At 34.2% G+C, this 23,440-nt stretch overlaps 1 protein-coding gene and 1 non-coding gene across 2 annotated transcripts in view; one reads left to right on the forward strand and one right to left on the reverse strand.

Annotated features, from left to right (window-relative positions):
• The window catches only part of LOC149898038 (uncharacterized), an 88,593-nt gene that overhangs the window by 56,367 nt on the left and 8,786 nt on the right, over nucleotides 1-23,440 (forward strand). Inside the window, exons 4-6 of the mRNA XM_090115930.1 lie at nucleotides 3,729-3,825; nucleotides 18,202-18,311; nucleotides 18,875-18,982. Coding sequence (XP_089972056.1) covers nucleotides 3,729-3,825; nucleotides 18,202-18,311; nucleotides 18,875-18,982 — 315 coding nt within the window. The remainder of the gene's footprint in view (nucleotides 1-3,728; nucleotides 3,826-18,201; nucleotides 18,312-18,874; nucleotides 18,983-23,440) is intronic.
• TRNAR-ACG (transfer RNA arginine (anticodon ACG)) lies at nucleotides 14,402-14,474 on the reverse strand. Its single transcript has one exon. It is a non-coding gene; the product is annotated as a tRNA-Arg (tRNA).

A 23,440-nucleotide genomic window follows, 5' to 3' on the forward strand; every position in this document is an offset into this window, starting at 1 on the left:
CAATACATACGGCATATCTATAAACAAGCAAGTGTAGCTTCGGACAGTCGCGTATAGAATTCTTAGGTCACGAAGTGAGCGTAGATGGAATTAAACCGCTCAAAGATAAAGTCGAAGCCATAGTTAATTTTCCTAAACCCGTTACAGTATCGGATTTAAGACGATTTTTAGGAATGATTAATTTTTATAGACCACATTTACCTCATTTAGCGTCACATCAATGCGAACTTAATAAATATTTAGTGAATTCTAAGAAAAATGATAAATCGAAAATTATTTGGAACAATGTTAGTGAAAATGCTTTTGTGCAATGTAAGATAGGTTTACAGAATGCCGTCACATTGTCACATCCCCTTTTAGATGTTCCCTTAGCCTTGATGACCGACGCTTCCAATACCTGTATGGGTGCGGTATTGCAACAGCGAGTAAAAGGTAAGTGGATACCCCTAGGATATTTCTCCAAAAAATTTTCGCCTACCGAACAAAAGTATTCTACTTATGATAGGGAATTGCTAGCGATTTTTCAAGCTATAAAATATTTTAGGAAATTGTTTGAAGGCCGTCCTTTAACTATATATACAGATCATAAGCCTTTATGTCATGCATTTTCTAAAATAGGTAATGACAGTAAAGAAACGCCTAGAAGGACGCGACAATTACTTTTTATAAGTGAATTTACGGTCGACATACAGCATATTAGCGGTAAAGATAATATTGTAGCCGATACTTTATCGCGCGTAGAAACAATTGTTTGCCCGACTGTACTCGACTTCAACGAACTTGCTGACTCGCAAGCGAAAGACGAGTACTTGATTAATATGACACGAAGTGGGCATAGCGATAATAATGTAAAGTTTAAGAAAATGTATTTACCGACTTGTAAAAAAGGAGTATATTGCGAAGTTTCAAATAATATTATTAGACCTTATATAACAGAATATTTTAGAAAAATTGCTTTCGATAGTGTTCACAATTTAAGTCATCCCGGTATACGTACGACTCGGAAGATGGTCACTAAACAATTTTTTTGGCCTAGTATGAATAAAGATATAGGGAAATGGACCAAAGCGTGTGTATCATGTCAAAGGTCGAAGATTTCGCGTCACGTTGTTTCAGATATAGGAAAATTCCCGGAAGTTTCGCGATTCGAGCATATCCATGTGGATTTAGTTGGTCCATTGCCGACATCTCCACAGGGATTTAGATATTTATTAACAATTATAGATAGATGTACGCGTTGGCCTGAAGCATTTCCCGTTAAAGAAATTACTGCAGACGTCGTTGCTAAGCATATTTATGAAGGATGGATAGTTAGATATGGTTGTCCCGTCCGTATTACTAGTGATCAAGGACGTCAGTTTGAGTCGAGTCTATTTTTAAAATTAATGTCATTTTTGGGTATTCATAAAATTCGTACTACGCCTTACCATCCACAAAGTAATGGCGCGGTGGAAAGATGGCATAGGTCGTTGAAGGCAGCCCTTATGGCGAGACTGCTTAGTAGTAATAAAACGTGGATAGACGAATTACCCACTGTTATGTTAGGGTTGAGAGCTGCAATACGAACTGATAGTAATGTTAGTGCCGCAGAATTGGCCTTCGGTAAAACTTTACGTTTGCCTGGCGAGTTCTACGATAGTTCTACAAATGACTGTGACGTAAACGATCCTTATAGTTTGGTAGAAAAAATCCGTGAAACAATATCTCAGTATCGCCCGACGAGAGATAAGACGAACGCAAAGAAAATATTCGTTTATTCCGATTTACAAAGTTGTAGTCACGTTTTTGTTAGAGACGATGCAGTTCACAGGTCTCTAAAACCGCCTTATAATGGCCCTTATCAAGTGTTAGAACGTAGTTCTAAAGTTTTTAAAATACAATTTCCGGACAGAGTCGCACGCGTTTCCATTGACAGGTTAAAGCCAGCCTTTATTATAAAAGATGATGTTGATGTGGAAAATAATATTGTTCCACATAACACATCTTTATCGAAGTCGGTTCAGCATGCGCCACCCATAAGCGTAACTAGGAGCGGTCGCGTAATACGACGACCCGTGCGATTCGCGATATAGAACTTTCACACAGTATTTAGCTATTGTCTTTAATTCTAAGATTATCTGTAGTGTGATTCATTTATTATACTTGTGTGTTATATACCTTTTTTTAGAATGTAAGTTTATATTCGTTTACATGTAGCTTTTGCGTTTTATACAAATTTTTATATTAATTATTTAACATATACAACGCTTTAAAGTAACTTAATTTGTTTTTATCGTTTCATATTGTTAATCATTTCATTTTATGTTTTACGTAAATATGATTAACATTACATTGCATTGTGCATATTTTACATTTTTGTGTGCCTATTGCGAAAGAATGAAGTAATGCGATAGTTTTGTTTTTGCGCATTGAAGATGCCTATTTAGTATTTCCTGTTTTTGTACTAGATTAGTAAGTTATATCGGATTACATAGGTAATAATATGGTCACTCATTTAGCATTTTTATTAAACTTTATTTATGCAAGTATTTAATCACATTCATTTATTAATCAGCTCGCAGTGGAGACAGTTTAATCTTAGCCATTAGTTTATATAATATATTTTTTTTTTTTTTTTGTAACAACATGGGTAACTACGCAACAAAAGAGAAAACTGGAGGAGTTGCAAACGTGCAAATAGAATCCAGAAGTATAGACGATCACGTCAACACCATGGTTATAGTAATGATAATATTGGCTGTGATCGTTACGGCCATAGTCTTATTGGGCCTGCGTGGTTTTTGCCATCGCCGGATCAGGAGTTGGCTTCGTCGCGAGGTCGATAAGGCCAACCAAGGACGAGCGTCCGCGACGCTAGGGCAAGTGACCCAGCCAGCGCCGCCCACTGCGGGATACGCGTAAAATAAATAATATCGTAACGTAGTTGTAACATAAGGATAAATTCGGTAGTGAATAGTGAGTGTGTGACCATATCGTAATCTATCTACGTAATCCGATCAATTTTAATTAGACTAAGCCGTTTAAATGTTTAAATCTTTTATTGATGTAAAATTAAGAAATATTACGAATTAATATTATGTGTATTCAGTATTGCATTGTTATTTCATTTGTATTTTACGGTAATTTCTGTGTTTGTCTTTGTATTTTTGGAGTGTATAATTTTTTTTTGAAAAAGGGGGGGAATAATGTAGGGACACACATGTACAATTCGCTGATCGAGCTTTTTGTATATGTGTGCGTCCACATTGTTTCCCCGACGCTTTTTAGATTTATTAGAATAATTATTGGTCAGTAGTGCTTAACGGCTAGTTCTAACAACACATATATTGTGAAGAGTAATAAAGTGATTAAAGGAAAGGCATTATTATTTGGGCAACCAAGGGGGCAGCAGCACTACTCAACACACGGGTACCACCAGAAGGAAGATACCCGGTCCTTTGGAAGGCTTACGTGGGGACACAGGTCCAACACGCAGAGGCCCTTTAGAGAATTTAATGTGTTGTGGGACACCAGCCGCAGCCTGCCCATGACTGCACTATAGAGATACAGCCCTGGGCAGTCCGCGGCCAATGTAGGACTATTGCAGAAAAATGGAAATGAACAAAACTGGGTTATGGAAGGGGGTGTTAGATGGACTGGTATATTGGTTCTATGGGGACTATGGACGTCTGCCTTTTCAATATTAAAAATTGAAAATTCATTAAGTAATATAATTATAATTTATCCAGGTTCAGATACCAATACCCGCCGATGCCCCGCGAAGCCTATGGCCGCGTGATCACCAAAGCACCCCCCAACGCTGTGCGCACCCCTGACTATGGAGAGGTGAGTGTTTCATCTTTTTACACGCTTTATATTAGCTTCACCTGTATGTTTATAACCAACTTCTTTGGGCGCGATTTTGACCCACTTTAAACGGCCAGATTCCGTTCAAACTTTGTAGATTTATTGACGACCGATGACAATACACTAATTTGATAAAATTTTCTATTTTATAGTTTTCTATAAAAAGCGTGTTTTTTTAGTTTTTTTTAAACTATTATTATTATTTTGTTTGAAGATTATTAAGTTATATTGAAAATGTTGCTTTAATTTTTAGAATCATTTGTGTATATTTTGACAAAGGAGCGATATTTGTACGAAATTTTAAAATAGAAAAGGGCATGTCACGCTAGCTTGTATAAATATTTGATAATAATCGTAAAATATTCATTACATGTTGTATATTGATTTAAAAATGATAAAAACAGGAAATGTTTGTGTTTATTCTAACTTCACTTCGTTTAAAATTTGACTTTTTGCATTCAAATAAGTTGACGAAATGCTGTGAATATCATTGTTATATATTTGTTATTATATATTTTTATATTATTTTTTATATAGAACTGCAATCTAAATCCTTTGCATATTATGCTAAATTCCCTATAAAAGATCTGCAGAAAGATCACGTCCACTAAAATCCATCTGAAAACTTTAAAATGATGTAAATGACACCGTTCCCTAACTTTAAATCTTTTGAAATTCACAAAGCCCGATTTCAATTCTTCACCGTCCGAACTTATAACACTATTGAAGTGAAACTTTAAAACGTCCAAGAAGTCAGGTTGAAATTAGTTTCCATTCCAGCTTTTATGTCGATCTCAATAAATGATTCCCTAGTGCAGCGTTTCCCAACCTGCCCCCCTATGCAAGTGGCTTTCTGTTAGCGTAGCGTTCACTAGAATAGACTACGAATGTATGAGATTGACGTAAGCTGTAGATACGCTAACAGAAAGCCACTTGCATAGGGGGGCTGGGCTCCGCAGACAAATCAAGAAAATTACGAAAGCCTTAGTGACCGAACTATTCTGATGGTTGCACTTTGTATTTTACAGTTTAAAGATGGAATAATTTATCAAGTGATGGGTGGCTAAGCTATTCATACAAAAACACTGCAAAAAATCAATCAATTTTTAAATAATTTAATTCAACTTATGCGAATAAGTTTTTTTGTTGGGATCATGGTAAGCTGACTCTAGGGGCCTTTGGAAAAGGTTGGGAAAGGCTGCCCTAGTGCAATATCCGTTTTCTTTTATTTAACGTTAGCGTTATTTGAAAGTAGTTTTCTCTGTAATGTTGTCTGACTTTCCTTTTATCTGTGATTCAATAATGAAACACTATACACATGAACTTTGTTTATCTTCTTATCAGGGTCATTCAACTGAATTCAATCTGCTATTTCAGTTTTGTTCTCGATATAAAGCTTTCGCCATTGTAATTAAGTAATCTTACTTAATATTATAAAGATAATTTATTAGATTTTTGAATTTTTAAAAATGTGTTTCAAGCTTAGAAAGCTACGTTATTTTCGAGTATAGGTAGGTACCATATATTGTTTTTATGATTTAATCCAAAAGGCTTTTCTAATATAAAATTTAATTTAATATTAATATAAATAAATATATAAGCACACTACACTAAGAAAGTGGTCATTTTTGATATTACAAACCTTTACAATTGCCCCTACTGTTAACAATTGCATCATAAAATTCATAACACTCGAGGCATTAAACTCGAAACAGTGAAAAAGTCCATTGTTTCTGTTTGTTTGTCTTGCATTGGCTTCTATTATGTAATTTAGTCAAGTTCAAAGTATTGCGTAAAAAACTTTGTAAAAAAACTTTGTAAACAACAAAGTTCAAAATCAAATACTTTGGTGCGAATACTTTTTGAATAAAACAATTTACTTCATCGTGACTTGTAACTTTAACTTCCTAAGTTCACGGGGAAGTTTTGAAACATCTGCTTAGTAAAATAATAATTAATTGTTTGTTGTTGTGGTTATTAATTCTATTTAACTATTCCACCCGTTTCGCTTACTTTGAGTTGAAGCAAATGATAAAATGATAATTTGTTTTATGGATCGTCAGAATATAAATGTTTTTCAATATTATTATGTGATCTTTGTTACTCTCGTTCATTTTAAAAGAACACACATATCATCCAAATTCGTTTAGCGGTTTTGGTGTACAGAGACCACTAAAAACACTGACTGTAAATTTCGCGTACCTTATATTTACATTACGAGCTACCAGTTTTTTTACAAACATGAAAATTTAGACTTTTATCTATAACTAGCTTCCGCCCACGAATTTGTACGTGCATCACCGTTTTTCCCCGTTCCCGCAAGAATTTCGGGAAATCCTTTCTTAGCGGATGCCTACGTCCTAACATCTACCTGCATGCCAAATTTCAGCCCGATACGTCCAGTGGTTTGGGCTGAGCGTTGATAGATCACTATATCAGTCACCTTTGAGTTTTATACAGGGTGATTGGTAATTCGACGTGATCCTTCAAAGGGGTTATACTAGTGGTCATTTGCAACAAATTAAGTCCAGTTAACCAGGGGTCAAAAATGGATGGTTATTGAGCTATGACGGTTTTTCACGTCGAATTACCAGTCACCCTGTATATATAGATAGTATAGGTATAAATAATGTTCGTTCAACTGTCTAAATAGAGAACATTTTCTAGACAAGTATCAAGAATTTTATTCCAGATATTTTTAATAACTTTCTCAAAGTTGGTGTAGAATATTTTAAAATGGTGTCAGGTATTTTAATCTTCTTCTTATAAATAAAAATGAATCGCAAAATGTGTTGGTAAGCGCATAACTCGAGAACGGCTGAACCGATTTCGATAATTCTTTTTTTTTATTATATTCCTTGAAGTACGAGGATGGTTCTTACGTAGAGAAAACGTAAATATGTACCACGGGCGAAGCCGGGGCGGACCGCTAGTATTAAATAAATTCATAAGAATTCCTAACTAACTTTGGAATTTAAATTAGAAACCAGCATCTCTTTGAAGATACGCCATCATGTCGTTATTTTTTCAAATATCTTCTCTTATAAACAGATTTCAATACAAATATTACGTACAAGCTAAAATATTTATTATCAGCATAATTACGTTATTTTAATATTTATATACATTCTATGTTTTAGTAGTGTCTGCGGTTAAATAAATATATTTTACTAGCTCTGCCCCGCGGTTTTACCCGCTCCGATCCTGTTGGTCTAAGCGTGATAATGTAATATAACCCTTCCTCGATAAATGGGCTATCTAACACCGAAATAACTTTTCAAATCGGACCAGTAGTTCCTGAGATTAGCGCGTCCAAAGGAACAAAAATTCTTCAGCTTTATAATATTATATGTGAGTAATATAAGTATAGATTGTGTTAATATTAAAAGAATTCGATTGTTGCAATTCCTTGAAACAAAAACGTAATTCGTATTAAATGATAACAACTAAACAAATGCAATTTTCACATTTAAAAAAAACAATAAGTAATACACGCTTTGTCGAATTATTCTCAACCCACATCACAGGGTTTCGATGTGGAATTTTTTCCCCGTTTTTCGGGAAACAATACTGTTCAAAGTCAACATTTCCCGGTAAATATATTTTTAGTGGCAAATAGTGTGGGCGAATACAAGACAGGCTTTTACAAAGGATGAAAATAAAACAAAGCATTTGCTCAAAGGAAGGCGAAACCGAGAGTCGGGATAATAGGAAGTTCGCTTTGGTTTAAAATTAGATTTTATTGTTGTTTAATAAATTTCTTGAAACTAGTCTGATAGAGAGTATAGTGGGTGTGACCTTAATTGTATAAAGGTTACTTTTGTATTGACAACTAGCGGTCCGCCCCGGCTTCGCCCGTGGTACATATTTACGTTTTCTCGACATAATAACCATCCTCTTACTTCAAGGAATATAATAAAAAAAGAATTATCGAAATCGGTCCACCCGTTCACGCGTGATGCCGCGGCCGTGACAACGCGAGACGGGTTTCATTTTTATATATATACTAGCAGTTCGCCCCGGCTTCGCCCGTGGTACATATTTACGTTTTCTCTACGTAAGAACCATCCTCGTACTTCAAGGAATATAATAAAAAAAGAATTAACGAAATCGGTTCAGCCGTTCTCAAGTTATGCGCTTACCAATACATTTTGGGATTCATTTTTATATTATAGACTAGCGGTCCGCCCCGGCTTCGCCCGTGGTACATATTGACGTTTTCTCTACATAAAAACCATCCTCGTACTTCAAGGAATATAATAAAAAAAGAATTATCGAAATCGGTTCAGCCGTTCTCGAGTTATGCGCTTACCAACACATTTTGCGATTCATTTTTGAAGTGAAACTTCTTTATCGGGGGTGGACAAAAATTTTGTGAGACATTTTTTGCGTTACGCCGCGCGCGTTACATTTTTTGCGTTACGCCGCGCGCGTTACATTTTTGCGTTACGCCGTACTCGTGACATTTTTTTTCTTATCCCTACCACGCGTGATTCGACGTATACTTTCTCCAGCGGAGTAGGGATATCGTATCGTTTTAACGTACGTCCTACCACTTTACTTGACCGTTTTTCTATTGCACTCGTATTTATTTCCAACGCTCTATGGTGACGTGATAATATTATATTAAAGTGATCAGCACAATCAAAGTGTTTTATTTTAATTATTCTAATTCCAGTGAATTTAAAAAAAAAGTAAGTAATTACATATCTTTTTCTAATACTTAGGTGTAATTATGGTATTTATTTTTCTAAGTTATTTAAAATTAACCTCACTTTTTGATTGTATTTTTCAATTTTTTCAATTTTATTATAATATGTATAGATAATATGTATAGATACACTAGCACGTGGGTGGAATTATGTATAAATTTTTTCTAATACTTGAATGTTATTGTGGTACATATTTATTTTTCTAATTCTAAAATATTTACAGTTATTCTCAGTTTATGATTGAATTTTTTAAAACACCAACACGTGGGCGTGATCATGTTATTTATTTTTCAAGTTATTTAAGCTTAACCTCTGTCTTAATATGTATATATTATGTACTATGTGCGTCATTAATTTCTGACTGTTTCGAGATTTGGTGCAAAATAAAACAGTGTGTAAATAAAATTAAACAATTGAGTAAAAGTATAATTTCATAGATAACACGTTGAGAAGTTCCCTGTATAAATATATATATATACATATCTTGTATAAATACATACATAATATGCCTATAGATCTTTACTCAATTGTTTTATTTTATTGATTTTTTACAAATTTTATTTACACACTATTTTATTTTGCACCAAATTTCGAAACAGTCAGTAATTAATGACGCACATATTATATTATATACGTTTTAATATAGAATATTTTTTATTTTACAACCTTTACAACTTGATCATTAGGAATTTATTACCTCTATTGTTCGAACAAAAATAAGTTACCGACTTTAAGAACGTGCCGACAATGTAAGTACACAATTGTTTCTTAGAAAACATTTTAGGAGTATACGATAATAAAACTATGACTCACGTAAACACGTGTTTGCTTGATTGGTGTCAGGTGTTCAATTATAATTTTATGAATTCAAAATTTATAAGAATAAACCTCAAACTCTCTGTCCAATCAAAATCCGCCTAAGTCGAAATCCTTTATAAGCTGAAAACTTCAGTGGCCGGCGTAAATATTCAAATAGGTAGCGAGGAGCGAAGCGACGAGCATCTTAGGTTAACTATTGAACTACCGCACGAGCCGAGCGAGCGAAGCGAGCGAGTTGCAGCAGCGGCCGGTGTAAAATAGGTAGCGTGTAAAATAGGAGCGGGTTTAAATAGGTAGCGAGGAGCGAAGCGACGAGCATTTTAGGTTAACTTTTGAACTACCGCACGAGCCAAGCGAGCGAAGCGAGCGAGTCGAGGCAGTGGCCGGCGTAAACAGAGGCGGCTCGCCCTAAGGAGCGCTGGTGCAGTGAACTCCCATAAATAATTATAATAAAATCATACTCCTTAATTTAATTATTAACATTAATTATTACTATTTAAAATCAATCGTAATCTTTAAAACTACTGTTAATACCAATGAATATATCCATCATTCCATCATCCCATACACCTGTATAATACCTACTGTATTAATGTAACGCGCGAAGCGGTGCGCTCACGATTGCGATCCAATGAAAAAAGATTTAGTACATTTCCTAATACGAAATCCAATAGGAGTGAAAGAGAGGGTTTTGCCAAAGCCCTGCGCGTGAAACAAAAGATTTTCTATGAAAAAGTAGCAAAATTCGGAGCGGCGCACCCGCAAACGTTGCCGGTTCGTTTTTACCGCCCGGCAGGACAGCGATAGCGCGCGCGGCGCGGCGCGACGTTGCCAGTTACCACTTCTATTAATATAAACAAACACTCGAGTCAACTTCAATGCTCGCGCGCGATTCATGCAATTTTCTAATTAAAATTATAAAATACGTGTTGAAATAGCCTGTAGTTATCAGTATTACTTGTGAGTGTTAAAATGAACAATAATTATAATGTGGCGTTCATTAAAAAGTGTGATAAAACGTTACAAATTCGGCTTGAATGTAAAGCTAAGGGACCGCCACGGCCTGAACTTGATCTTACGCAAAAATGTACGACAAAAACGAAAACATATACGCGTGTGTTTAAATCTGAACAATATGTGAAAACACCGTGGTTGTGTGGTTGTGATGAAAGCAACAAACTATTTTGTTTTCCGTGTCTTTTATTTAAAGCGGGCGCGGCCGGCGGAGGTGTCAGGTGAGAGTGCTTGGACTGAAACGGGCGTAGACGACTTAGCTCATCTTTCAATCAAGATGAAAAAACATTCACAATCTCGGTACCATTTGTTGAATGAACTGCAATTGGCGTCTATCGGACGCGGGACGACAAGACATTCGTAAAGCACTAGATTCCGCGTAGGTACCTACCGAAAGTTAATACGCGAGTTCAATGACCGTGTCGATGAAAACAGACATATTTTACGAAGGTTAATAGATTGTGTCGTATTTTGTGGTGCATTTCAAATTGCTTTATGGGGGCATGATGAGTCTTCGGAATCCCTGAATCCCGGAATCTATATATATATTTTTTTTTAATAAATTGTACTGATTTACACCATGTATTTTCAGTGTTTTATTTCAAGTGAACACCCATAAAATTTTGTCACGAGCCGCCTCTGGGCGTAAATATTCAAATAGGTAGCGAGGAGCGAAGCGACGAGCATCTTAGGTTAACTTTTGAACTACCGCACGAGCCGAGCGAGCGAAGCGAGCGAGTTGCAGCAGCAGCCGGTGTAAATATGTAAATAGGTAGCGAGGAGCGAAGCGACGAGCATCTTAGGTTAACTTTTGAACTACCGCACGAGCCGAGCGAGCGAAGCGAGCGAGTTGCAGCAGCGGCCGGTGTAAATATGTAAATAGGTAGCGAGGAGCGAAGCGACGAGCATCTTAGGTTAACTTTTGAACTACCGCACGAGCCGACAGAGCGAAGCGAGCGAGTTGCAGCAGCGGCCGGTGTAAATATTTAAGTAGGTAGCGACGAGCGTGTGACTAACGTATTTCTTTAATATTGTATATAGTAAATTATTTTTTGAAAAATAAGGACATAAAGAAGTTTCACTTCTTACGTGTGTACTCTAGTACACGCACACATTTTTTATATATATAGATAGATGCACTGTTGCACAGTACTAGAAAATATAATAGAATAAAAAACAGAGATAGAGGTTTATTCATAATACAATATGTAGAAGATGAAAAGAAATAAAACGTTACACGGAGTGTCATTTATACAAAGCTTTCCTCCCGCGGCTTCGCCCTCTTTGTCTTAAACCGAATAAATTATATAATTAAACCTTCCTCTTGAATCACTCTATATATTAAAAAAACCGCATCAAAATCGGTTGCGCAGTTTTAAAGATTAAAGCATACCTACATAGGGACAGAGAAGGTGACCTTGTTTTATACTACGTAATAATAATAATAATAATTAACTCTTTATTGTACACCAAATAAAACAATACAAAAGAATAACAGCAAATAGGATTATCGTACAATAGGCGGTCTTATCACTAACAAGTGATTTCTACCAGACAACCTGTGATCAAGGAAATGCTGGAAGATTATAATTTTGGAGGTGTAAAACAATGCAAGAACGAAGAAGATGATAAAATAATAAATAATATAAAATATATAACATATCAATAATATTTAATAAACATACATACATATCATAAAAATACATACATATTTAATAAACATATATACATATATAATAAACATACATACATAAAAATATATTAAGTATGTGCATATAGGCGTTAAAAATATAAATACAAATGACTTTACAGCGAAAGATAATAATTTTTAACCAGTCTATCAAAGGAAGATATTGTTTGGGCGTGTTTTATTGGATTAGGTAAAGCATTCCAAAGATTTATAGCACGTACTGTGAAAGAAGAATGATAGAAATCTGAATGATGAGATGGAATCAAAAGAGAGAGATTATATGTAGATCTCAACACAAGGCTATTGGAACAAAGAAATTTAAATCTCTCCTTTAGATAGATTGGTGTTCTGACATCAAATAGAATGCAGTAAAGAAGATGAAGAATGCGAGCATTCCGACGAAGGCGTATAGGTAACTATTTCAGTTTGGTACGGAAGGAGGAAACATGATCATATTTACGCAAACCGAATATGAACCTTATGCAGAGGTTTTGAACACGTTCAAGAGCATCTAGTTGCTTTTCATTAAGGTCGGGATAGGCGCTGTCACAATAATCAAGGATAGGGTGAAGCAATGATTGTACTAGCTCAACTTTAGTGGGAATTGGTAGAACATTACGTAAACGTCTAAGTGAAGCCGAAGAGCTAAAAACTTTTTTTCGCAATTCCTGTAGCTGTTGAGACCAGGAAAGTGTTTGGTCCAGATATATGCCAAGGTTTTTAACAGTGGAACTGTATGGAATAACGATCCCATCAACAGTAATCTTAGGAATACCAACCCAGTCAATTTTGTTAATGAAGTGACGACTTCCTATTATAATGGTTTGAGTTTTAACTGGGTTGATATTCAAACCATGTGTTTTGCTCCATTCGATTATTGAAGATAGGTCTTTATTGGTTTCACGTATAGCATTAGGTAGGTTTTCAAAAGACGAGTGCGTGTAGATTTGTAGATCGTCCGCGTATAAGTGATAGAGAGAGGAAATGTTGTTTGAAATAGAATTAATAAATAGGGAAAATAAAAGCGGAGACAGTACACCACCTTGAGGAACACCAGCAACGATATCACACCAGGAAGAATAAGAATCGTTGTTGTAGATACGTTGACGGCGTCCCCGTAGGTAACTATATATCCAATTACTTGCAGATTTTGATATGTTTAATGAGGATAATAAAGCTAACATTATGTCATGATCTATAGAATTAAATGCGTTGCTAAAGTCAATCAAAGTGAGCAGAGTAAGTTGCCTATTCTCCATTGCCATACGTATATCGTCAGTGATTTTAACTAAAGCAGTAGCCGTACTATGACCGGGACGGAAACCGGATTGGAAAGGATCAAACAGCTTGTTGGAATTTAAAAACATAGTTAACTGTTCATTAACAAGGCGTTCGAGGACTTTGGATAAGAAAGGAAGAATGGATATGGGACGGAAATCACCAAAAGTAGATGGATTATTTTTTTTGGGAAGGGGGATAATATGAGCGTCTTTCCAAGGAGTTGGAAATTGAGAGGATGTTATGGAGAAATTAAGGATATGAGTTAGAATGGGAATGATGGTATCAAGGATAGGAATGATCATATTACGGCCAATGTTGTCACTGCCAACGGCTTTAGAAGAAATGGATAATATAGCTTTCTTAACCCTACACACAGTGAATTGACTGAAACAAAAAGGAGTAAATTTTGGAATGGGAGCTTTAGAAATAGTATTAATAGTACATTTCTTAACGTGCGGATCAATTACAGAAGATGAGCAAAAAAAATTATTAAGGGAGTCAATATTGACATTGGTTGGAATTGAAGAAACGTACGTATGTAGTTATGCGTAAACTATGCGTAAATTAAAGGTTGTAGGTACTTTAAAATAAACTTTTCTTTTTCGCTAAAGACATTAATTATAAAAAATGGAAAATACTTGCTTCAAAAGCTTAAAAACATTAGTGTCTACTACACTTAAAATAGACTACTTATCTACTAAAATAGAATTCAATTAGCATAATTTGTTTTGAAAATCTATTAATGGGTTTTATAAATTCATTACGGAATTCCAAAGCGTTTCTTTTCACTCAATACAAATAGCCGAGCTTTGAAGTGAACAAATTAATTTATTCACAGACGATTAGCGACTGCAACGGAACGTTTTCTTTTATTTTCCTATACAAAAGATTTTATTCTGTTTCCTTTTAACGGCTGACAATATTGTTCTTGCCAATTGTTTCGAGCGAATAAGCCTTACAAAAGGTAATTAGTAGAAAAAAAAGATATTCTCGTAAAAAATAAAAAATATGAATAAAAACAAAAACTTGGTTTATAATTCGACCCTGCCAGGATTCGAACCTGGAATCTTCTGATCCGTAGTCAGACGCGTTATCCGTTGCGCCACAGGGCCGGTTGGAAGTAAGTGCGAAATTATTGATATATTTTTGTTACAAGCTTTTATTAAAGAAAAGCTTGTATTCAGTTTAGTTCACGGGAAACGCTAAAATATTTTAGCGTTTCACTCACGTATCCCGAAGATAACACTACGTATAAAACAAAGTCGCTGTCGCCGTCTGTCCATAGAAACATGTATGCTTAAATATTTAAAACTACGCATCGTTTTTTTTTAATAAATGGGTGGTTCTTGACTTGCATATGGTTTTAGCATATTATAATTTGATATGTTTTCTTCAAAGCGGGTGAAGCCGCGCGCAGAAACCTAGTTATATATAAATATAACTACCTACTTAATAAATAATAGGTACATGGAGTATATGGAGATTGCCTTTGGTACTTTCTCAGGTCAGAGTCGTTAAAATAAACCAAGTGACCTAGAAATATTTACTCCTTTAACCCTTTTAATTAAATGAATAGGTAATTAATTACGTTTTGAATGTTACTTTATAATGGAATTTCGTTAAATTAAACTTCACTTCGCTCATTACTTTTTAACATTAAAACTATGTACTTATCTAATTCATGAAATGTGTAAGTCAATCAAAACTTTGACTATTTCTGAACTAAATTTAAATATAAGGTGAATAAAATGGGCCATTGACAAAAAACTCTTACCTAATGAACTTATTATAATACTAGATTTCCGCCCGCGGCTTCGCGCGCGTTTTCAAAGGAAAACCCGCATAGTTCCCGTTCCCGTGGGATTTCCGGGATAAAACCTATCCTATGTGTTAATCCAACTTACCCTCTATATGTGTGCTAAATTTCATTGTAATCGGTTCAGTAGTTTTTACGTGAAAGAGTAACAAACATCCATATATCCATACATCCATACATCCATACATCCTTACAAACTTTCGCCTTTATAATATACATATATATATTAGATATTAGATTGAATGCTTATATACTAGCTCCGGTTAAAGTTGTTATGTCCTTATATCGCCCCTTTTTCGTGTTTTCTGTCCATAGTGCCTTAACAAAGCGTTTAAAAAAATTGTTGAGTTGGTCGAGTCGTTCTCGAGTTTTATGCTTAGCAACACATTTAGCGATTCTTTTTATTATACACGAATAGTGCAACTTATAGATCGGCTAATTTCTGAATTGAGTATTTCTCAAAACACACTTGAGCATAAGCTCTCTCAAGCCATTCTCAATTCAGCCACCAGCTTTAAGTATAAAATTACTATGCATGTTTAGACGGATGAATGTTTCTATTAAATCACGTCAAAAACCTCCTGAATGAAGTTTGTTACACGCTATTTTACACCCACATTCAAATTAAGTGCACTCTCAACCCACGTAGTTTTAGCTACGTAAATACGTCATCAAACCTCCGACCTTTACTGCGAACCGACCTCGCTTTTCAATTAAGCAGGGCAGGTGTAGGCCCTACACTGTGGGGCCTCAAAATCCGGAGCCTCTAACTCCTATCATGCTACATGTAGGTTTTAAACAGTGACATAATTGTACATTGTGCTAAAGTGTTAAATAATAACCAACTATTTATTACGGCAAAGTTATGGGGTATATTTCTAATCAGTTTTAACGATAAAATTGTGCAATTTATCATGACTATCAAAACGAAACGGTACCTACGATGTTTTATGTAATGAGTAAACCTTGATTTTTTCTCAAAACAAGTCAAACATGAACTATACCTGTTTATCTTTGGGGCCACTGAAATACAGAGATTTCGTATTTATCTAATGCCTCTGAAATGTAGTCACATTTCCCGGGCCTCCCCCACACTAATTACAGCCCTGTTACAAGTACTAAGTACATTATGCACAAAATTTGCATAAACCGAACCGAAATGTACATTTGCATCACATAATTAGATGATGTGTCGCAAATGAATTTTAAGTCAAATTAGATCGTGTTCAAATTTGGATATGGCTTTGTGTATTCATTTCTATTTGTAGAAATGATTTGGTTATGTTTGCGTTGAATTGGGAATAACTTTATTAAGTGGTGTGGTTATTTGGAATTGAAAAGAGGATTTGTGTGATTATATTGTGTTTTGTGTAAATATGGCAAATGCAATATGGCAATGTAGGCAATATGTATGCATTTATTATTTAACTGTTATTTAGGTTTGAAATCAGGAAATTATACTAATAAGCACATCATTTTTCTATTTTGTTATTAATGCGTCTATTAGATGAATATATTTGTTCAATTTCAGAAACCGTAACCTACCATCTTCACTTTGACTACTCCACATATAGATGTTATAGTCAAATCCCGAAACACAATCTCTTCGCGGAAGGACTGGTTCATCTTAGGTTTGGCAAAAGCCATCGGGCAATCCTCGAAATACATTTGAATTTCACCTTTTGACTGAAGTCGGCATCAGTCTCGGGCGTAGGCGAACGCAGCATTGGCATCACACGCGCATAAGATGCCTTAGCTAGACAACGACTGAAGAAAATTTATTAGTAAAAGGCCGAAATATTACATTTATTTGGGCTTTGACAAAGTCATTATGCCAAACCTGAGGTTTGACCAGTCCAACCTACGAGTGCCCGAGCTTCGGGGTTTGACTATAACATAGACAAAACTCAGAAAACTACTACTAAATTCAGTTTCATGTGAAAAATCTAAACTGAAATCGTGTTTTTATGATTAAATAAAATTTATATAATATAAGGTAAAACCTCCAATAAAGCATGATAAAAAATTTCATCTTGGGTAACATACAATATTTTTCTCTGTAGTGTAGATATTTTTCTATGTTTGAAACTAAACTCTTAAAGATATTTCTAACCTGCGGCTATTTAGTTTAAACTTCTTGCGAGAGTTGTCTGCATGTGGCATTTCTAATAAAAACTTAACTGTTTTTACTAGTTCATTTTCTGCTAAATAAATAGAGCCACTTTTATGATAATAAGTTGGTAATTATGAATTCGAAAAGATGTAAATAAATTAAGTAGGTCATCATTATATTTTAAAGATAAACGTCATCTTTTTTTCAATCGAGAAACAAACAATAAAATTCATGCCATATAGGTACTTGATAACTCCTTTATAACAGGCAACTGGCAGATAAATCACTTAGATTAAAATATATTCCATTTATTCAATACAGTAACGTGTCGTGAACAAAAAATGCAATTTACCAACGATATATGGCCGTGGAGTCTGTTAAAACTTCCAGATCAATGAGTTGAAACTACGACTCGCCGACCAACATTTTTCATCCGTACTAACATGTAAATTGTAGGCTCTGTATATACGCAGTTGTTTTGAAGAATATAAATGAAAAACGAGTTCGGTGGTGAACTGAATAATTAAGTTTTGTAAAACTGTGCATTTACGCCTATACGTAGTTATATTGATACTATAAATAATAATGAAAAAACATAGAGTTTGGTGATGCCTCTCAAGATTGCGTTTGGTAAAACGAAGGGAAAAAGAAGAATTATTTCGATAAAATTATGCAAAATATATAACTAGGGTTTAAGCTTGGTTTAAGCTAATTTATGAAATTTTAAAGAAATATTTCTCGGCGACGGTATCCCATGCTTATAGTATAGCCGATAGCATATTTTTCAATTAGTGTTTCAAACAATTTATAGATCAACTTTAACAATAAAAACCAAATCCTACAAATCGTATATTTAACTTTAATTTGACATTATTTTGTACAAGTTTCTAATTGTTATAATTTGTTGCAGATGTTTGGAATGCTAAATGTACCCCATACTTCTGGGAAGATCCTGCGGTACCCGGGACCCTCGCGACCCCGGGGTGCTTCTACTTTCATGGTGCCCCCTCAACGTGATAGGTTAGTTATATTTTTATTGAGATATATAATAAATACTTATATAGAAGTATTAATAAGTAGTATATTATGTGATTATTTAATAAGAAAATTAATTGGGCTAAGCTCATTGTTATTTTATTGGTGAGTCTCTCGACAACTTTTTCAATCGTTTATGTTTAAAAATTTAAAACTTTAGGAACCTTTCATCGAATCTTGGTCATAAAGCTCAGTTTCAAGGATTACATAGAGAGAAAAGTCCCCAATAACTTACATTTTAATAAATACGATACTTACTGATTTTATGAATGCAGCATCATTTATTGCAATTTCAATCCATACTAATATTATAAATGCGAAAGTAACTCTGTCTGTCTGTCTGTTACTCAATCACGCCTAAACTACTGAACCAATTTGCATGAAATTTGGTACGGAGATATTTTGATACCCGAGAAAGGACATAGGCTACCTTTTATTGCGAAATATGTACCACGGGCGAAGCCGGGGCGGACCACTAGTATACTATAATTAAGATTGAAATTATTTCAATTATATAGGGATTCATTAAATCTACCAATTGTCAACAGGTTCGAGGCTCTGAAGAAGTTGATAAGGCAGGAGCACATCCGCGAACTGCAACGGAAATATGAAACCGAACAAAAGCAAGAAATTAAAGAAATCGCTGCTGGTCGGGGGTAAGTATTTATACCAAAATATATCGTCAATTTATGTAGGTATATTGATTCAAGATATTTTTACCAATTATACGAGTTAAAGAGATACTAAAGATTTGTATATGAAGCAAAGTAGAGGCTAATTCAATTGTTAAAAGTATTTTTTCTTGCGATTTCTTTATTTTCGATTCAACTCTGTATTATTCACATAACACTAAAATTTCAGTAAATTAAGTATTTAAAATTTCTTGAGATAAAGGTCTTAAATAAATAAAGTATTCTACGCATAAATTCATGAAGAGAAACTTATGTTAATTCTAATGTGTACCAAAACTAAGTTTGTTTTCTTAGGGACAAAATTACTTTAACTTAAACTAGCGGTCCGCCCCGGCTTCGCCCGTGGTACATATTTCGCAATAAAAGGTAGCCTATGTTCTTTCTCAGGGTCTAAAGATTATCTGTGCCAAATTTCATCAAAATCGGTCCAGTAGTTTATGCGTGAAAACCATACATACATACATACATACATACAAACTTTTCCTCTTTATAATATAATAAAGTATAGATAAACTGTTAAATTATACCGTTAATATTGCGATGTACATATTGTGAAGATTTATATTGCTTCTTTATTTAATAACTTTTTTTGATGATTTACTTCAAATAATTTTTACGTCAATAGTCAATCAAAGTTATTAATCAAACAAAATATATTTCTATAGATATTCAAAGATACTGTAGGTCTTCTGTAGGTGTAGTACTATTGGAATACTTAATATTTATATATAATTTTCTAATCAGTCTGACAGTTTCATAGAATTTTGCATACGCTGTACCTAGTAATGACTTCAGCGAAGTTTTCAATCGCAGTTCCGGGATTTCTATTTATATTATTCTACAAACGTACAAACGAATCGTTACTTTGTTATAAGATAGCTTTTCACTTCTCAGTTACATGGATAAATATACAACTGTTAGTAGTTAGAAGCTTTTGCTACTAGCTTTAGGATCGAGTTGTTTCATGTGTTTGCAAGTCTGGGTTGAGAAAACGTATCTAATAAAAATTCCCATACTAACATTTTTAATATCAAAGCGCAATTATTGTCATAATGAAAATAATACACTGGTTCCTGTAGACTGATCATAATGTTTTGCCTTCTAACCTAAGCCTTCTTCCATTTTTTAAAGCACTAATTTAATTTTAGGTAAAAATCTCAGTGGAGAGGGTAGTTAATTTCACAATATTAAAAGAAATTTCTTTTTTAACTTTCTTAGAAATGTTGAAAGGACTGTGCAAATGTCAAAACTCTGGGGACTTTCATAAAGACGTTTATAAAGGAGAAAACAGTTAAAAACAGTCGACGTTAAAAATCTTAATGCGACATCTTTCACCGATTGTCGAGATGTTTTATTTCCTACTAGCGGTCCGCCCCGGCTTCGCCCGTGGTACATATTTACGTTTTCTCTACATAAGAACCATCCTCGTACTTCAAGGAATATAGTAAAAAAAGAATTATCGAAATCGGTTCAGCCGTTCTCGAGTTATGCGCTTACCAACACATTTTGCGATTCATTTTTATATATAAGATTTGCGTGCCGTTTTCTAAACGTTAATTAAGTTTTATTATTACTTTTTGGAGTATTATATCTGGAGTATTATATATAGTGGATCTTCAGGACCATAACTTAGTGCTGATAATTATAACTAGCTTCAGCTCATGGCTTAGCTCTTCTTATTATTTTATTCTATTATTACTGTACCTACTAGATTGAATCCAGAATCATTACCTATTCTACTGTATATTATGGGTAAAAACATCCATCCATCCGAATTATTGTATGTATAAAAATGCAGGAAGAAGGTTTTCATAAAAAAAATGTATTTTAGGGCTACTTCGTTCAACAATAAAATGTATAGTTACGGAAAAATTCTCCTCCATCCTCTGTCTTTGAAGTCGGTTAAACGCATTCCTTGAAACACATTATTACTCTACAAAGAACACTAAAACGTTCTACAAAGATATTAAAATTCATAAATTATTATCATAAATATTTAAGTTGAAACATGGTAGTTTCGCCACAAACGATGTTATTAAATTTTAAAAGTTGGACCGAGTTATCAAGTTTGAATCTCGCAAAGTTTTCGAGGTACATTAGCTACAAACGCTTATTCAATTTTACCAACTTTCAACGTGAGGGATATTGTGTTTTAACTTATTTTTTGTGCAAATTTAAATTTCAATATAGATTTTAAAAGTGCAGATTGGATGTAAAATAGTTATGTACTACTAATTCATTATTTTCACTAGTCACGAGTAAATATAGTTAAATATAATAATTATTTGTACTTTCAAAGCCCACGGCGATTTTCCTTGATGATATTATACCATTCTCGATCAGTATCTTACAAAAAATTTGGTCAACACCAAAGATACGTATTCTACACTAGCTGCGCTCCGTGGTTTCACCCGCGACACGCGTGGCTCCGCTCCTTTTGGTCTTAGTGTGATGATATATTATAGCCTATACCTTCCTCGATGAATGGGCTACACCGAAAGAATTTTTCAAATCGGACCAGTAGTTCCTGAGATTAGCGCGTTCAAACAAACAAACAAACTCTTCACTTTTATAATATTAGTATAGATATACCTGGCATTAAATTATATTCTCTATTAATACATTTACTTATGTATAATCCCTCGCAATCCAAGTGAACGTCAAGTTAGAATTAATTAGGTGGAATATATTACTAACTTGATATGGGGGCGTAACTTTTGGGTTTATGCTACTGTCTAACTATATCCAACTTAGGTATATTATTTAAGTGAAATACCTACCTTAATAGTAACTTTGTTTATTTAGGTCATGGATTTAATCACATATAAAGTAGATACCTAGGTTAACCCTTAACTAGAGTCGTGGGTCCAATGGACCCAGGTTGAGTTTTTAAAGTCTCGTTTACTCCACGGCACTTACCGCAGAACCTCCCACTGCTCAGTACCTTCCTATAGTACGCCGGAGTGTATCCTGTGAGACAGACGTGTTCGGCTCGGTACTCCTTAGGTAGGTACTGACCTTTACAGGGGTCCACTGGACCCACGACTATAGATACGTATCTTTTTTATTTTCGTTATTAAATTTATTATTGTATTTTTATTTAGTTTATCGCTATGTAGAATCCCAGAAGTGTATGTGTTGATAACGAAGAGATGTTAGAACAATGGTTAAATGAAGAATTGTTAAGAAATGATGAAGACTCCGATGAAAACTCAACACCTACCCGTATTGCAGAAACTAAATCAGATAATGAGTTTTCCGATGATGATGTAGATTTTGTTGTTAGATAGAAATAAAAGGAAGCGATGTTCATTCTGTTTGCCTGGCAAAAGAGCAAAAACTGTACATTTGTGCACTAAATGCCGGGAGCCCATATGCATGACTTGTGCAAATATAATTTGTAAATCTTGCACGTAATTAGGGATTGCTATTTTTTTATATACAAGAGTTTTTAGTTTTTTTTTGTTTTTTCTAGGAAGCAACATCCTTTTTTTAGTTAGATAAAAAAAATTGATAAAAAAAATAAAAATTTTGTTGAGATTTTTAATTTTTGTAAGACGCCTTTTTGTTGTATAAGAAAACAACGACTAATTTTATAAGTGAAATTATGTTAAGTAAATAAAAGTTCTAATTGTTGATTTTTATAATATATATTTTTCAAACTCAAAAACTCAAACTCAAACATTTATTTATTCAATTAGACTTCTTCCAGAAGCACTTTTGAATCGTCATTACATTCTTTAAATTTACCACCGATTCGGAAAGCAGTATCTATGGAGAAGAACCGGCAAGAAACTCCATAGTTGCTCTTTTAAAGTCATGTCCATATACAATATAATTTTACATTACATGTTACTTACATCTAACTACATAATATTATATATTATCATAATATGCCAAAGAACTGTCCTGTTATTCTTACGCGACAACCCTCCATGGATTTTCATCTTCCATATATTCCTTAATGCTGTAGTAGGCTCTCTGAACTAATACATTTTTTAAATAAGTTTTAAATTTAACACTACTAAACTCTTTAATACTATGAGGAATTCTATTGTAAAAACGTATACCTTGGCCCATAAATGAATTTTTAACTTTAGCTAACCTATAAAATGGCATTTCAATTTTATTTCTATTCCTTGTGCCATAACAGTGTCTATCTCCTACTTTTGTGTGTAAGTCCGCGTTTTTGTGTACATGTAAAACATTATTAAATATATACTGTGATGGTACAGTGAGGATACCAATATTCTTAAAGAGATCTCTTAGTGAGTCCCGAGCACGTAAATTATATATAGAGCGTATGGCTCTTTTCTGTAATATAAATATAGTTTCTATATCTGCAGCCCTGCCCCATAGTAGAATTCCATAGGACATAATGCTATGAAAGTAACTAAAATAAACCAATCTAGCCGTATCTTC

Source organism: Colias eurytheme, chromosome 24 (assembly GCF_061535395.1).
Source record: "Colias eurytheme isolate Ceu_HAF_F1 chromosome 24, ilColEury1 Martin Lab GWU primary, whole genome shotgun sequence".
In the NCBI taxonomy this organism is placed as follows: Eukaryota; Metazoa; Arthropoda; class Insecta; order Lepidoptera; family Pieridae; genus Colias; species Colias eurytheme.